Consider the following 17247-nt stretch of genomic DNA (forward strand, 5'->3'; position numbering starts at 1 on the left):
TCCTCCCTGGGGAGCCCCTTCCCCAGGATCAGACCAGCGGTGCTGAGGGGTCAGGGGATATCATCAGCTCTCCTCATTCTCAGCCCCCAGAGCCATTCATGACCACGGTCTTCGCCCACACCCCTGGCCCAGCTCTGCTCCTGCTAGTTTGCCACAGCACCGGCTTCTACCAGCAGCTCATCAGTATGGCCTAGCTGTGGACATCCGGGAGGTGACAAAGAGGCATGGGGCCAGTGCACAGCTGGGGGGCATGGGGAGCACAGACATGCAGCTGGGCTGTGGGAACAGTGTTTGCCTTCTCTGCAGGAACAGCCACGTCAGACCAACCTCCCAGTTAAGTAGTAGCGCAGAGCAGATGGATATATCTGTGCCATGCAGGGCCAGGCATGCTGGGCATGAGTGGCAGCGAGGGACATTCCTGCCAGGGACAGTGGATGTAGCCCATGTCCGGGTGGCACCTCCACCTGCAATGGGGGTAGAAAAGAGGGCTCGGGTCACCCACACTGCTCTGATCGTTGAGGTGCTGATGCAGACATGAGGCATCCCTTCCTGCAGCCAGTGGGATGGCCTCACTGCCACTCAAATTCCCCCAGAACTCAAGCCATAGACCAGCCCACCCCAAGCAGGAACCTCGGGGCCCTCCCCAAAACCTCATTGCCAGCCCCACTGGCTGCCAGGGCCACTAGCATCAGCAGAGCTGCCCAGGCAGAGCCATCCTGAGGAGAAGTGTGCGGCCACATCTCTCAGAGTCTCTTTCTCCTGCCACTGCACCCAAAGCTGCATGCTCAGGGCCTCGCTGCTGGCTCCATGCAGCCCCGTTGCCGCTGCCTCTTCCTCCTCTTCTGCATCTTCCAACTCTCTGGGACATGGGCAGACCTGGAGGGTAAGTGGGAGCTCTGGCTCATCCACACCTGCTCTCATGCCCCTGTGGGATCCCATGGACAAGGGGCTTTCTGCTCCCCGCCTGTCTTGGGCACTTGCCTCTTCACCCCTTCCTGTCCCCTGGCTCCACACGTCCCCTGCAGCAATGCACCCACCACAGGTACATGCAGGGGGTGGGAGCTGGAGCTGCCAAGGATGCAGGGGCTTTATGCAGGACCTGCAGGTTCCTGCAACCCTGACGACCCATCCCTTAGCCCCCATACTTTTCCCAGCTCTCTACTCCCACTCCCATCTCCCCCTGCTGACTCCTGTCTTGTGTAGGGACCTTCACTGTCCGGCTGCTCCAGACCTCCTTTTTCCAAAACGCATCCTTCGTGGACACAGAGGGGCTGGGCCTGCTACAAGACATCCAGCTTGGTTCTCTTGATAAGCACACCTGGTCCATCCGCTTCTACCAGCCCTGGGTGCACCCAGCCCTGCCCCGCAGTGACTGGGACACCATTCAGAACATGATCAGGATCTATTTGCAGCAGTTCATCCACCTGATCAGTGAAGGTGCAATACAGAAGAATGTGCCCTGTGAGTATCCACTCTTCTCTGCATCCCTTCTCTGAACAGCATCTGGGAAATGGGAAGGATCTGGCAGTGCTGGAGCTGCACAGGAGATACCGACTACATCCATGGGAAGGCAGTTCCCAGCCCTTCATGCAACCTCTCTCTCCTGTCTGCTCCTCCAGACCCTTTTGTGACCCAATGCATGGCGGGCTGTGAGGTCTACCCCAACAAGACATCCCGAGCCTTCGCCTATGTGGCTTACAATGGCCAGGACTTCCTCAGCTTCGACACGGACAATGCCACCTGGGTCGTCTCCCAAGACACCAACCTCTCACGGTACGTTCAGGCTTTTCTCCAGAACTATACCGCCTTCAGCGAGCTGGTGGAAGTCCTCTTCAACGAGACCTGCGTTGACGACATGGATGTGTTATTGCACTATGGGAGGGCAGCTTTGGAGAGACAAGGTGAGACCACCCTGACCCTGGCATGGCCACCACAAAGCCCCTCCTCACACACTGGGGCCAAGCGTTGTCCCACCGGGGCTCCCCCAACCCCTTTGCTCTTGCCCTCCAGAGCCTCCCCTGGCCACAGTCTTCGCCCTCACCCCCAGCCCAGCCCAGCTCCTGCTGGTTTGCCGCGTCACCGGCTTCTACCCACGGTCCATCAGCGTGGCGTGGCTGCGGGATGGCCAGGAGGTGCCACCGGGCCCTGCTCTCAACACCAGTGCCATCCTGCCCAATGCCGACCTCACCTACCAGCTCCGCAGCACCCTGGCTGTGATTCCCCGTGACGGGCACAGCTACGCCTGCCGTGTGCGCCACTGCAGCCTGGGCACCCGCAGCCTCCTCATCCCATGGGGTAGGTGCCACCCATGGGGACAGGGATGGAGGTCCTGAGCCGCCTTGTCCCACAGGACGGAGCAAAGCTGGGAAAGCTCATGGCAGTGTCTGCTTGTGTTTCTCAGGGAACGCAGAGATTGTCCTGATTGTGGGGCTCGGGGCTGGGCTGCTGGCAGCCTTGGCCGTGGCAGCTGTCATAGCACATTGGGTGTGGAGATGCAGGTGAGGCCTCTTTTGCCCCACAGAGCAGCACTGGGAGGGGATTGCCCTACTGAAGCTCCTGCTGCGGCTCTACTAGCCGTTGTCTACACCCCACAAGGTCTCTTTCATGGAGTACCCATGAGTCATCTCCCTCTCCTTTCAGAAAGCACCAGCAGATGGAGGAATCAGAGTCCAGGAACTCCATCCTGAGCAAAGAAGCTTAGCCCTGAAGGGAGCCAACAGCCTGTTTCCTTCCACCGCACTCACAAGGACAAAACCTCTACTTTCTACTGCTTTGACAACATTTTAGGCACTGCCAAGTGTAAGATCAACTTGACTCAGAGGCACAGGGGGAAAACCTGTGGAGGCTCCTGAACCACTTCAATTTGCTAAGCAGACAAGGATGCAAGTCTAAGACCTTCTCACTCATTACGCACGATCACCTCTTACCTTGTGGCACTACCCATGCACCCACTGAGGCTCTTTAGGGTACCCCAGTACCCAGTGGCAATTTCTCCCTGTTGTGGTACAATAACACATTTATCAGTAGGCAGTAAGGTGTGTCCTTCTACTGTTGCTTTCTAGTATTTTCTTTTCCTGAAAGCTGCCTTTATTAACCATATTCTAGAAGTATTTGTGCTGAGACTGTACTGTTCTACACAGACTAACAGCACCTGCTGCAAATGGTTTTACAAAGTGCTGGGTAACACTGAAACTCTGATGGGAGCTGCAGATGCGTGTAAAATGAAAATTAAAACACTCATGTTTTCACTAAGAACTCGTGCCTTTCCTCAGGATTTGGATGGGTTTGGGGAGGTTTTTACCAGCTGCAAATGGAAGCTGGAGCACTACTGAATTATTGGTGCTAATTGCAGGAAACACTACAGCAAGGAAAAGAAAAAAAAAAGAGTGTGTTTTTGGATATACAAACACATTCTTACATATGCCATGGAAATAAACCACTGCGCACATGAGTGCAAGGTGCCCCAAGCCTCCCAGTTAAGGAGAAAAGGGAGCCAGTCTCCAATTGGAGACAGTGGAGTGCAGAAAGGCATAAAAAGGAATTTAGTTTGTGCGCTCAATCAACCACATGCTTGAACGTGCTGTTTCAAAAGGTTTGGTTTCATAGGACAACTTCCTGGCAAATTTTCACAGGATAAGTCTCTGGCAGCCATGTGTGAGTCAACTATCAGCTGAATCAGAAGAAAACCCAGCTGGCCTGTGGGCACATCCACTGCAACTCTAGCAGGGCTTATTCTCCCCTGGCCAAACCCTGTGGACCATGGTGCCGTGGACATAACTGAATTTCCCTGACAGCCAGAGTCACCTGCTGACTCATGACATCTGCAGAGCTCAAGAACCTCACTGGAGGAGGAGTGATGCTGAGTCTCTCCGAGCCCTTGCTGAACTAGGACAGACAAACGAAACTTCAAGCTGCCCGCAGGTCTCACCTCCGGGCTGAGACCCTACAAGAGACCCTACAAATACACACATAGAAACCCCAGGCATTTCAAGAGGATATTCAAGTGTTTCAGCCTGGGCAGGCGGGTGCTGGTCCCCACACACAGTGCAGCACCCAGAGGCACTGCAGCCCTGCACACTGCACCCCAACTCACCCAGCGCAGCTCTGGGATTAGGGGGGTTACAGCCCTCGCTTGAGAGTGGACTGCAAGGACCAACGGCAACCTGAAGGGACTGCAAGGACCAGTGTTACCAGTGAGGTCTGCAAGGAGGAGTAGTTACGTGAGGTGGAACTGCAAAGTCCTATAGTCACTTGGTGGGGGTGGACCTGTGGTCACCTGGGAAGACTATAAGAATCAATGAACAAAGGAAGTGACAATATCAAGGAGGCAGAAGTTGTGACCTCTGCTACGACAGGTAAGGAAGTGGAGGAAAAAAAAACCCATGAGGGCAAGCACATTCAATAGAGGAACGAAAAGCTAAAGCAGAACTTCTGGTCCACTGCAATGGTGGGAGACATCTGAGGAAAAATCTGAGGGGGCCAAACACGCCCTGAGCAAAGTCAGGTGCTGCACCTGCCCTATCAGCTACTCAGCCACCAGTGATAGCTTATGCACAAGCCAGAAACCTGCCAATTGCCTATCAGCTGCTCAGCAAGAAGTGACCAACAGTCACCCTTACAGGGGACTGTGAGGACAAATGGTCACCACAGAGGACTGCGAGGACAAAAGCCCCCTGCTCCTTCCCCCACTTCCCTCATTTCCCCGATGGCTGTGCTTTGCCATCCCACCAGCCAAACAGTCTCCTCTGACCTGGTGGCCCTGCCGGGAGGGATGCAGGCATTACAGCGGCATGGCTGGACATCCCCTGGGTGGTGCCGAGGTGAGCTGCTGGGGAAGTCGGTGCCATTTCTGGGCCTGCCAGACCACTACAGCATCCCAACTTCTCTGTGGGGCAGCTCCACAGAAGGGAAGGGGTTTGGTGTCCTTGCCTGTCCAAGTCTGACTCAGTGTCTTGGGGTACTGAAAGTCAGCCCGCAGCAGCCCCATATGGGACTTCCCCATGTTCCCACCACAGCTTAGGACACCTGAGGTGGAGACATGGAGCAGGCTTGAGCTGAGTTGTGCTTGGAGGGGTCTCATGGCATCCTGTCACATTGAAGAGGGGACGCCTCGGCCCTGCTGGTGTATGGAGGTTATCAGTGCACCCCCTCAAACTTCCCCTTGGCTGTGGTTTCAGTTCTGTCTTTGCCCCCCAACACAAGCACTCCCAAGAAAGGGGAAGAGAAACCGCAGGGTGAGGAGAGGTGCCACAAGACAGTGAAGGAGGAGCAGTGGATAAGGGACATTGTGTGGGTGAGACCAGCTCTAGTCACCCCGTTGTCCTTCCAGTGCTGGACAATGGTGACAGTGGAGACAGAGCAGGGGGATGGTCCCCACCATTCCTGCTCCCATGCTTAGGGGGCTCTTGAGGAGGGTGACAGGGTTCTCCACTGAAGTAGGAGGGAAGGAAAGGGGAGTGTCAGGCTGCAGCCCAGCCCTAGGCTCTCTCCTGGAGGCATTTATGGGAGAGTGGGGGCTCCCCAGCACTGCTGGGTGCAGGGAAGTGGAGAGGCAGCTCCCAGGCCCCATGGCCTGGATGGAGCTCCATGGAAATACGGCGGCTGCTCGTCCACAGCAGGCCCCTGGAATGGGCTTTGGGATGGGGGGACCATGGTCCCATCCCTGTCCCAGCTTGAGGATCCTGCCTGGCCAAGTGCCACCACTCCAATGGTCCAATGACTGTTCAGTGGGAAAGAGTCCATTCCAGGCCCCACAGCCGGTCTCTGCCCTTGGGGACCATGACACTACAGCTCCTCCAGCCTACTGCCTGTGCCGTGAGAGGAACTCCTGGAGGAGATGCCTCCTCCAGCCCTGCCTGCACCATCCCTGACCTCGTGGTCATAGGCTGGGCTGGAGCTGCTCATCACCTCCTCCCTGGGGAGCCCCTTCCCCAGGATCAGACCAGCGGTGCTGAGGGGTCAGGGGATATCATCAGCTCTCCTCATTCTCAGCCCCCAGAGCCATTCATGACCACGGTCTTCGCCCACACCCCTGGCCCAGCTCTGCTCCTGCTAGTTTGCCACAGCACCGGCTTCTACCAGCAGCTCATCAGTATGGCCTAGCTGTGGACATCCGGGAGGTGACAAAGAGGCATGGGGCCAGTGCACAGCTGGGGGGCATGGGGAGCACAGACATGCAGCTGGGCTGTGGGAACAGTGTTTGCCTTCTCTGCAGGAACAGCCACGTCAGAGCCAACCTCCCAGTTAAGTAGTAGCGCAGAGCAGATGGATATATCTGTGCCATGCAGGGCCAGGCATGCTGGGCATGAGTGGCAGCGAGGGACATTCCTGCCAGGGACAGTGGATGTAGCCCATGTCCGGGTGGCACCTCCACCTGCAATGGGGGTAGAAAAGAGGGCTCGGGTCACCCACACTGCTCTGATCGTTGAGGTGCTGATGCAGACATGAGGCACCCCTTCCTGCAGCCAGTGGGATGGCCTCACTGCCACTCAAATTCCCCCAGAACTCAAGCCATAGACCAGCCCACCCCAAGCAGGAACCTCGGGGCCCTCCCCAAAACCTCATTGCCAGCCCCACTGGCTGCCAGGGCCACTAGCATCAGCAGAGCTGCCCAGGCAGAGCCATCCTGAGGAGAAGTGTGCGGCCACATCTCTCAGAGTCTCTTTCTCCTGCCACTACACCCAATGCTGCATGCTCAGGGCCTCGCTGCTGGCTCCATGCAGCCCCGTTGCCACTGCCTCTTCCTCCTCCTCCCTCTCCTCTGCTTTTTCCCCTAGGAAGTTCTGCCGGGCCCAGCACTCAGCCCCAGCACCAACCTGCCCAACGCTGACGCAAAGCATCCTTCTCCACTCACAGGACCATGGCTGTCTTTCTCCACTCAGACCTGAAATCCAAAACCATCACCTGCATCAGAGCTCGTGCACCCGACAGCAACAGGGATAGGGGTGACGTACCATTTGTGGGGAGGAGAAGTCAGAGCACCCATTTTCTCGTAGTGCCTTTCCCAGGGCCTCCCTTTGTCTGCCCTCTCCTCCTGACCAGGCTCTCCCCACCCACAGTCTGTCACGATACTTCATTCTCAAGACCTTACTTCAGCTTTCCCCCATCCCTTATGTCCCCAGCCCCCCCCACCGGGAGGGGCCCAGCTCAGGACCTCTAGGCCCCTCTTGACACATCCGCACCAGTCCCATTGGTGGAGAGCCACCGCTGTGAATGCTGGGCTGAGTGCAAGCGTGGGACACTGCAAGTTCTTCCTCCTCCCACAGTCACTGTTTTTGCTGCTTCAGCCTTGCTGCCTGCACCATGCAGCCCTGTCATCTCTTCCTCTTTCTTCTGCTCCTTCTCCCTGGGATGTGGGCAGACCCAGAGGGTAAGTGGGAGCCCTGGCTCACCCCAACTCTCATCCCCCTGTCAGTGGATCCCACACAGCCAGGCCACTGTACCCTGTGTGGGGAGGATGATACCCAACATCAAAGGGCCACCCCCCACCGCAATGCGCCCAACGGTGCCCTGTTCCAGCCCACCCTCTCTACTCCTGCCTCCAGCTCAAGGCTTCATGCTGCACTGGCTCCAGCAGAGGGGCTCAGATACCCAAGCAGAAGTGAGGCCAAGGGTCCCCAGTCAGGCCGGGATGTTGGGGTTCCCCCAATAGTGCCTTCCTCCTGCAGGGAGCCTGTGGGTGCCAAGGGTGTCTCAGCCCTACTTGATGCTGTGGGCCCCTTCCAGCAGCCCCTTTTTTGTTGGGGAGCTGCACCTGTGTAAGGGTGTTTCAGGTGCTGCTGTCGCACACGGCATTTCACCACAACCCTGTGAGAGCTCATGTTTCTGACGGTGGGCAGCAGCAGACATGAGAATGCAGGACTGATTTCTGGGCTGGGCTACTCTCCTGTGCCTGTCAGCATTCTATGTCCTTAAGCTACCGGTGATGAGAGCCCCCAGACTTGTATGAAATGCCCTTTTCCCTTCTCCACCGTCCACATCCTCTGTGCTGTGTTCAGGTGTCTGGCAGATAAGGGTCCTGGCATAGGTGCTTTTTCCAGGGGGAGCATCACCCCAAACAAGCACTGAGGTACCCCCATCATCCGCTCTGCACAGCCAGACAGCAGGTGCTGGGCAGGAGGGAGGTGGGGACAGAAGAGAATGAAGTGCCTGAAATCATGTACGGGAGAGAAACACCTCATTGAAAGTAAAATAGGGAAGGAAAAAGAGCAGTGGAGGCAGAGGAAGTTCAGACAGAAAAGTAACTCTGAGTGAGCTGAAGAGCTACGCTTCACAGAATAGCATATGCTTTATAGAATTAGAATAGTTTGGGTTGGAAGGGATATTAAAGGTCATCTAGTCAAATCCACTGCAATAGGCGGGGACATCTTCAACTAGATCAGGTTGCTCAGAGCTCTATTCCAACCTGCCCTTGGATGTTTCTGGTGATGGAGCATCTACCACCTCTCTGGGCAACCTATGCCAGTGTTTCACCATCCTCGTCATAAAAAATTTCTTCCTTTTATCTAGTTTGAATCCCTTGTTTCCACTCCAGACCCCCCACTCATCTTCTCTTTCCTGCAGCCTTTCCCATCCTCACCATCCCAGCAGAGCCACAGGTTCTTCAGCTGCTCCAGACCAGCGTCTTCACCATCAGCTCTGCTGACATATCCATGGTGACTCTCCTGGAGGATGTGGCCATCTTGGCACTGGATCCTGGCAACTGGAGCATCCATTTCCATTGGCCCTGGGCCAGCCAGGCCACAGCCGAGGGTGATGCAGAGAAGATCAAGTCCCACTTCAAATTCTTTCTGCGCAATTTCATCCAATATGTGCACAAAATGGCCCAGCAGGTGCAACTGGACTGTGAGTATGGGGACAACCCCAGCCAGAGTCCCAGTCATTTCCCTGGGCTGTGGCTGTGCCCTCATCCCTCCTGGGGTGGCACTTGTGGAGTCTCATAGGGTTCAACAGCTCCTGAAAGGGTAATTGGAAATGCCGTGGCTGCCAGGGCACATGGCCAGCAGGGCTGGGCAGGACAGCACATCAAAAACACCCCTCAGTCCTCCTGCCGTCTGGCATGGGGTAATGCCTCTGTGCACCAAGGAATGGCCACCGAATTTACTGCAGCTGCCAGACCCACACAGCACTGATCAGGGAAAAAGAAATCTGGGGACAAATATTTGGCGGGACAACATTCTGTTTGAGCAACCATTCCATACTAACTGTGCCTGTGTCCACTCCAGCCTTCCAAGGGCACTGAGGGCTTGCAGGGTGTCCTGGGGCTTTCTGAAGCATGGCCCCTTGCCCTGCTGCCCATTGCACCCTGCTGCCCATCACACCCCATCACACACCTACACATGCTTCCAGCCATACCCAGCTTTGTGCATCCATGTACCACACACTCATGGGACCTCTCTTCTGGCTCTGCCCTTGGCAGACCCATTTGTGATCCAGATCCGTGCGGGCTGTGTGCTGCACCCAAATAAGACAAACCGGGGCTTCATGAATGTCGGGGAGGGTGGCAGAGACCTCATAGCCTTCAACATGGAGAGCCAGCACTGGGAGCCCCAGCGGCCATCCCCGCTAGCAGAGCTGACCAGCTATGGCCTCACAAGCAAGAAGTCCATCACAGGGTTCCTGGTACACCTCCTCTCCATCTTCTGCCCGAGCTACACTCTCACCCTGTGCAACTACGGGAGGGCTGATCTGGAGAGACAAGGTGAGACCACCCTGGCCCTGGCACGGCTGCCACAAAGCCCCACACACACTGGGGCCAAGCATTGTCCCACCAGGGCTCCCCCAACCCCTTTGCTCTTGCCCTCCAGAGCCTCCCCTGGCCACAGTCTTCGCCCTCACCCCCAGCCCAGCCCAGCTCCTGCTGGTTTGCCGCGTCACCGGCTTCTACCCACGGTCCATCAGCGTGGCATGGCTGCGGGATGGCCAGGAGGTGCCACCGGGCCCTGCTCTCAACACCAGTGCCATCCTGCCCAATGCCGACCTCACCTACCAGCTCCGCAGCACCCTGGCTGTGATTCCCCGTGACGGGCACAGCTACGCCTGCCGTGTGCGCCACTGCAGCCTGGGCACCCGCAGCCTCCTCATCCCATGGGGTAAGTGCCACCCATGGGAATGGGGCACAGGTTGCAGGTAGCAGCCACTGGCTCTGCAAGAGGCAGCTCCTGCTTGGTGCTGCCACAATCACAGGGCCACCCTCTTCTCTCCCTGTCCTAGAAAACCTCAGCACAGCTCCAACCGTCAGCATCATCATCACAGTGCTGCTCCTTGTGGTCACAGCCTTTGCTGGGGGGGTTTGGTGGTGGAAGTGCAGGTGAGGTCTCCCTCCCACCATCTGCCCTTGGGTTCATGGGCAGATGGGTAAGGCCATCAGCTCTGCACAGCAGCAGCAGCTCTGCACAGATGAACTCCCCAGCCCTGAGTTCATGCTGCCTCCCTCCTTGCAGGAAAGGTGCCGAGTCCACATGGGAGACCCAGTAATTCACCATTTGAGACCTGACTGCCTGCCCAGCAATGATATTCTCACCACCAGCTCTCCATGCTCATGTCCCATCCCTGATGCATCAGCACCAATAGGGGTTTGCTCTGGAAAATCACTTCATTAAAGAGCTACAAACTTCCCCAGCTGCACATGGCTCCTGTGGCTCTCACCCTCCTTCCCCCTCATGAGGTCACCCAAGGAAACTGCCCAGTGCACCACAGAGACCCCACATTATGGCCAGGAAGGTTATCCCTTTTCATGGACACTGGCCGATCTCCCTGGCACATCAGGAAGAGCAATTCATCCACCAACCTCTCCCACATCTCGGCGTCTCTGTGGACAGTGCCTGTCCCTAAACCTAACCCTGACCCAGGTCAGACCAGCGTGGGGACACTGAGTGGCATGGGGGATGGAGCAGGCCACAAAACAGGAAGAGATGGAGGAATTTGAGCTGTTTCACTGGGTACAGAAGGGGGAGGGGAGGATCCAAGTGACATCTCCAATCTCCTGATACGGGGACGTGTTTCGATCAGTTGCAAAGCTGCTCTGACTCCAGTGCTGATCTCACCCTCTGTCCAGATTGGTTTTGGGTTGGGATCTCCTCCACTCCTGACTCCTGCCCCTGCAAAATCTGGAGTGATGGGGAACAGCCACCCTCCCAGTATGCCTGATGCCTATCAAAAGCCATGCTGAGGCTCAGGGGGGACTCTGTATTTGATTGACATGCTCCCAAGAAGGGGGGCGTGGCGGGTTGACTTTGGCTAGCTATCAGGTGCCCACCAAGCTGCTCTATTACTCCCTTTCCTTAACCGGACAAGGGAGGAGAAAATATGACAAAAGGCTCATGGGTCAAGACAAGGACAGGCAGGTCACTCAGCAATTGCCATCACAGGCAAAACAGACTTGGCTTGGGGAAATTAATTTAATTTATTGCCAATCAAAATCAGAGTAGGATAATGAGAAATAAAAACAAAACTAAAACCACCTTCCCCTCCCTGCTGCCCCCCTTGTTCCTGAGCTCAACTTCACTGTTCACTTCTCTACCTCCTCCTCCCAAGTGGTACAGTGGGTCTGAGGAATGGGGATTGCCATCAGTTTATTATGCATTGTCTCTGCTGCTCATTTCTCACCACCCTGCTCCAGCACGGGGTCCCAGCCATAGCAGACGCCCCTTCATGAACTTCCCCAACATGGGTCCTTCCCATGGGTGCAGTCCTTCAGGAGTGGACTGCTCCAGCACAGGTCCCCTGTGGGGTCACAATTCCTGCCAGAAGATCTGCTCCAGTGTGGGATCCTCTCCAGAGGGCCACAGCTCCTTAAACTCTCAGAGCTACATGTCCTCTTTCATGGACAAACAACTCAAAGGGTTTGTGTAGATTTGGGAGCCCTAGGGCTGGGGCTTTCATTAAGGTCTATTTAATGCCATCAAAACTTCCCCAGCATTCCGGAGTCCATTCTAGGAGTTCTTCAGGACCTTTGGTTGCCACATGTAATGGTTTTGCAATTAAAATGAAATTTGGAAGGTGAAGGTGACACTATTTGGCCATTCCCAGAAATTCCCTTAGTTCTCTTTTAGATTGCAGGGACTGTAGGGGAAGTAGAGGGGCTTTCTACAAATGGCTTCTTTTCTGTCATTTCCCAATTTTCGTTGTCTCGGGGAAATCTCAAATCTGAGATAAATTACAGCCTGTTTTGCAATCTGTACTTTTTTTTCTGACAATACCTGACCATTCATAAGAAATTTAGGAGGCTAACAGTCTTTTCTTTACATATTTTAGCAGTATCTACCCCCAATAAAATATCATCAGCATACTGCAGGAAGGTTATTTGACTTTCCTTACCTGGCCACTGCTCCAGCTCCTTAGCCAGGATTGTTCTAAAGATGGTCAGGCTGGTTTTGAATCCTTGTGGATTCAACACAATCTGGTAGAGCTGAGTCCCAGTCAATGGGTCCTCTCATTCAAAGGCAAAAATCTTTTGACTGCTTTTGTCCAAAGGTATGCAAAAGAAAGCATCTTTTAGGTCTAAAATAGAGATATATACATTTGATTCTTTAACAGTTGTTAACAATGTGCATGGATTAGGGACCACTGGGTTTATATCCTCTACTAATTGATTTACTGCTCTCAAGTCTTGAACTGGTCTATATCCTTCATTATGCAGCTTTTCACTGGAAGGATGGGAGTATTATGTTTGGATTGACAATGCCTCAGAAGTCCATATTTAAGGAAATTATTCACTATTGGCTCCAAAGCTCTTCTGGCTTCCCTGCTAATAGGGTATTGTTTCCTTCTGACTGGCCAAACTCCTGATTTTAATTCAATTTTTACCAGTTCAATATTTCTCACTTTTTCCAGTTTTTCAGTTGCCCATACAAAAGGAGTACCTGCATTCCTAATTTCTTCTGGAACAATTTCAAACTTCTCTTCTCTGTTTTCTGTTTCTGTATGTAATAAATATATTTGAGCTTGCCAAGCATTAGCTTTAGAGAAATTAACTTGGAACTTTCAATTTTCAAACTTAATTTGTGCTCCTAATTTATGTAATAAATCCCATCCTAGAAGAGGCATTGGACACTCTGGTAAGCACAAAAAGTCATGCATCACTGTCTTTTCTCCAATTTTACATATCAATGGTTTTAAGAATGGTTTAACCTCTTGCTTTACCTTGGCTCCAAAAATAGACATAAAAAATTTACTCAAGAGTCCTTTACAAGTATTTATAACAGAATATTTTGCTTCCACATCTGCTAAAAACCTAAGAGTTTCATTCCTCAGTTTTACTGCAACCAGGGCCTCAGATGGGAAGTTCTCTTTTTCTGCCCCAGGTCCCTGTCATTCAGATTCAGTTCGCATCATAAGTAAATCAGCTTCAGCAGGTAATTCCTGAGGCTGGCTAATCCTTTTATTTTTTGGACACTCATTTTTCCAGTGTCCTTGCTCTTTGCAAACGGCACATTGATTGGTTCCTCGGGATCTTATCCTATTTCCACATGCTATTCCACTGCCTCTTCTTCCTCTTCCCCTAGGAAATCCCTTTCCTCAAGCTGACACATGGGCTTGGGCAAATGCAGCTGCCAAGACTGCAGCTTTTTGTTTTCTGTCTTTTAACTTTTCTTTTTCTATCACCTTTTTCTCTTCTTTTTCTTCGTTGTTATAAATTTTATTTTCAACCTCAATCAATCAATTGTGATATTGTAACAAGTATGGATCTCCTCCTGGGACTACAGGACTGCAGGACTACTGGCAAAGACAAACCAGTAGTACAGGGTTTTGTTGCTCTCGGGTTCTCCCTACTAAAGGGATACTAAAGGACTAAAATTATAACTCACTTTGTCATTCCCATTGTGACTGTTCCCACTATGTGTAGCCGCCAACATTTGTACACCTTCATCACTCAATTTCACACACCTTTTTTCAGCGCTACATGCTGAACAACAGCACAAATCTGTATCCCTGTCTTCCATCATCATCTTCCTCATTACATTAGAAACACAACTTTACATTTTATTCGAGTTTCATAATCATTTTTTAATGCAAAGTACAAAGTAACATCAGCTTTTTTGTCTTGATGTCGACAAAACAACATTAGTTGCAAAAAAGTATTATACCTTAATGACCCTTTCTCAGGCCATTTTTTTCCCCATCTTTCCACTTATATGCAAATAATGGCCACCACTTATATGTAAATGGCCACCATTTACTACAGTATTAGCAATTGCATTAACAAGCTGTTCCCTTGTTAATGCATCTCTTCCAAAATTTCCCCAGTGTTTCACAAGACACCCAAGAGGAGAACAAGAATTCATTTTAGATGGCTGAGTTCCCATATTTTTACCCCCAAACAACATTCTGATCCACAACTCCAGTTGTCACTGTCAAACATATGAATTTTATCTACTTTATCAACTGTTGTCCAAAAAGCGGATTTGCACCTGGCATGCAGTAACCCAATTCCATACGCTCAGGAGAGATATTGTGTTTATTCAGGCCTGGGTGCTAAGTGGACTGTTCCACAAATCAAGCACACCGACAGCAAGTTTCAGTGCCCTTTTATAGTCAAAACTCACACCCGCTACATACAGAGTTAGGCCCTCTCAAGAGACACTTGTGCCTTGCTCTCCCCCTCCACTTTTTTTCCAACACAAGCACTGCTTGCAGGTGCTCCCAGGTTTCAGGACATGTCTCCCACATAGGACCATAGCAAGACTGCTCGGTACATGGATCTGTTAAAAAAAAAAGGGGGGGGGGGGGGGCAAAAAATCCTGTATCACAGAATCATAGAATGGTTACAGTTGGAAAGGATCTTAAAGATCATCTACTTTGAATCCCCTACTCTTGCTGTGTTATGCTGGGGTATATCACCAGTGTTGAGATCATGATTGTTCCTGTAAAGGTTTGCTAGGGTTTTTTAAAACTGCATTGACAGCCCTGCAGAGAGGAGAAATGACCAACATGGTGTGGAGAAAACCAGTAACTGTTTGCCCGCCCTACCTTGTCCTTGTGTTTGCACTGATTTTATAACAAGGCAGGAGGCATTTTAAGAAAAGTGCAGTGAAAACAGAGGTGGAAGTGCTAATTTCACCCAAGAAATTAACATTCTTGAGGTTGCAATATACCTGTTGTTTTCTTTTATCCATGGGAGGATTTATTTCTGGTTTTAAGAACTCCAAAAAGACATCTGAGCAGTTTGTTTTCTCTTTCCATATTTCTAAATAGATGGAAGTTTAGAATGAGTAACTGACTGAAAATAAAAACAAGCCTCTTATCTTTCTGTAACCTTATATAGAAAGTGGGATGGACTGCATTAATCAAGCCTTGTTTGGAAGTCCTGTGTAGGTTAGGTGTACTGAATAGGGAGACCTGATAAAGCCCTCCCTTGAACAATTTTACCTCTCTCACGAATTCTTCAGCAAGAAGCAAACTTTTGATAAGAAACTGACACAGAGAATATCTTTGATGGGCTCTTACTTACTTTGTACACATTAATCAAATCATGATTTGCCAAGGCTTCCTTGAGACAGTTCCTAACCTAGTGCACCATAGTAGAACAACAAAGTATTATGGCCCCTAAATATTTTTTACCATTGTCTGTATTTCAACATGCATGTGCTCTGATCATGTATCTAAGTTTTGTCCCACTAGAGTTAGACTTCTATTTTTTGATCTTATTGGTCATGGCCTGCTGTCAACAGCTGCTAGTGTTCATAGAAATTACAAAGGAGCAGAGAGATTGCCAGAGCGTACATCACCTGCCCCGCAACCTGCAAAGCACTGCACTTGTATACCATCCGCCAATTCAGCTCAGTGGTCCTGTTGTAAGGTATTTCCTGTACCGTGGTAAATCACAGCAAGCCTTCTAATTATTTGAGGAAACCAACTATGAGCCCTGGTCATCTGTTGTCTTTTCTCCCTCTTCCCTCAATGCTGTGCCACTACCAACCACAGACACAAAGCATCAAGATTAAACTAGCTTTGGGGAGAATCCTTCCTCAGTCCCTATGACCCTTCTTGCACATGGTTATATGTAGCGGATGTTCATGCACTGGGAACCATTCAGCTGCTTGCAGTGGTTTGTCTGTCATCAAGTGCCCAATAAACATGCTGGTGAGGTCAGTCTATTACAACTGCCAAGTGACATTCAGAAGTATGGCTTTTTAAAAATGCTTTCTGTGCTTGGCTTTACCAGCTGTCAGACTCACCTCATGCCTGGGAGGATCATGGCATGGTGCCTCATAGAAGCTATTCTAAGGCACATGAAGGACAAAGAGGTGATTTTAGACAGCCACCATGACTTCAGCAAGTCTTGCCTAACCAACCTAGTGACCTTCTATGGTGGAGTTACAACATCCATGGACAAGGGAAGAGCTACAGATGTCATCTATCTGGACTTCTGTTAGGACTCTGATATGGTCTCCCACAATATCTCTCTCTCTAAATAGGAGAGATATGGATTTGATGGTTGAACCACTCAGTGGATGAGGAATTGGTTGGATGGTAACATCTAGAGGGTAGTGGTCAACAGCTCAATGTCCAGATGGAGACTGGTGTCCCTCAGGGGTCCATACCGGGACCAGAACTGTTGAATATCTTCATCAATGACATACTGGGATCAAGCGCACCCTCACCAGATTTGCAGATGAGGGATCCCACCTGAGGGATGTGACACCATCCAGATGTACCTGGACAAGCTTGAGAAGTTGGCCCATGAGGTTCAATAAGGCCAAGTGCAAGGTCCTGCACTTGGGTTGGGGCAACCCAATCAATATCAACATATCAATATCAATCAAAACCCAATGCACCAATACAGGCTGGGGGATGAAGGGATTGAGAGTAGTCCTGAGGAGAGGGACTTGGGGGTACTGGTGGATGAAAAGCTGGACATGAGCTGTCAATGTGCACTCACAGCCCAGAAAGCCAACTGCATGCTGGGCTCCATCAAAGGAGTGTGGCCAGCAGGTCTGGGGAGGTGATCCTGCTTCTTCTTAAAGAAGATAATATTAAAATTAATGGTTTATTTTGTTTAACAGTTTTGTAATTGATAACACAACAATGCTATTTATGTTCAGCAGCCTCACAGAGAAATGAAGCATAAACATGTAGGGTTTTAGGACATACACTATACATCAAAAGAGGAAATACTTAAATGTCCCTATGAACATATGCCAAACACTCATTATCTAATAAAAAAAACTTGTTACCAGTTTTTTGCTTCCCACCCCCCGAGCATGGCTTGCTCACACCTCAATTTATCAGACACTGGGAATTACT

General features: G+C 51.4%; 1 protein-coding gene across 1 annotated transcript; it reads left to right on the forward strand.

The window, feature by feature from the left end:
- The first annotated feature begins 333 nt into the window (after positions 1-333).
- On the forward strand, positions 334-10620 carry LOC115614520. The gene is made up of 12 exons (XM_030501506.1): positions 334-883; positions 1204-1461; positions 1620-1901; positions 2011-2295; positions 2402-2498; positions 6056-6186; positions 7226-7369; positions 8563-8844; positions 9419-9700; positions 9807-10091; positions 10207-10309; positions 10443-10620. Exons 1-12 carry the CDS (start codon positions 808-810, stop codon positions 10474-10476), a joined length of 2259 nt encoding a protein of 752 aa, XP_030357366.1. The 5' UTR covers positions 334-807; the 3' UTR covers positions 10477-10620.
- The last annotated feature ends 6627 nt before the right edge of the window (positions 10621-17247 follow it).

The sequence above is a fragment of the Strigops habroptila genome, chromosome 11 (genome assembly GCF_004027225.2).
Source record: "Strigops habroptila isolate Jane chromosome 11, bStrHab1.2.pri, whole genome shotgun sequence".
Classification (NCBI taxonomy): domain Eukaryota; kingdom Metazoa; phylum Chordata; class Aves; order Psittaciformes; family Psittacidae; genus Strigops; species Strigops habroptila.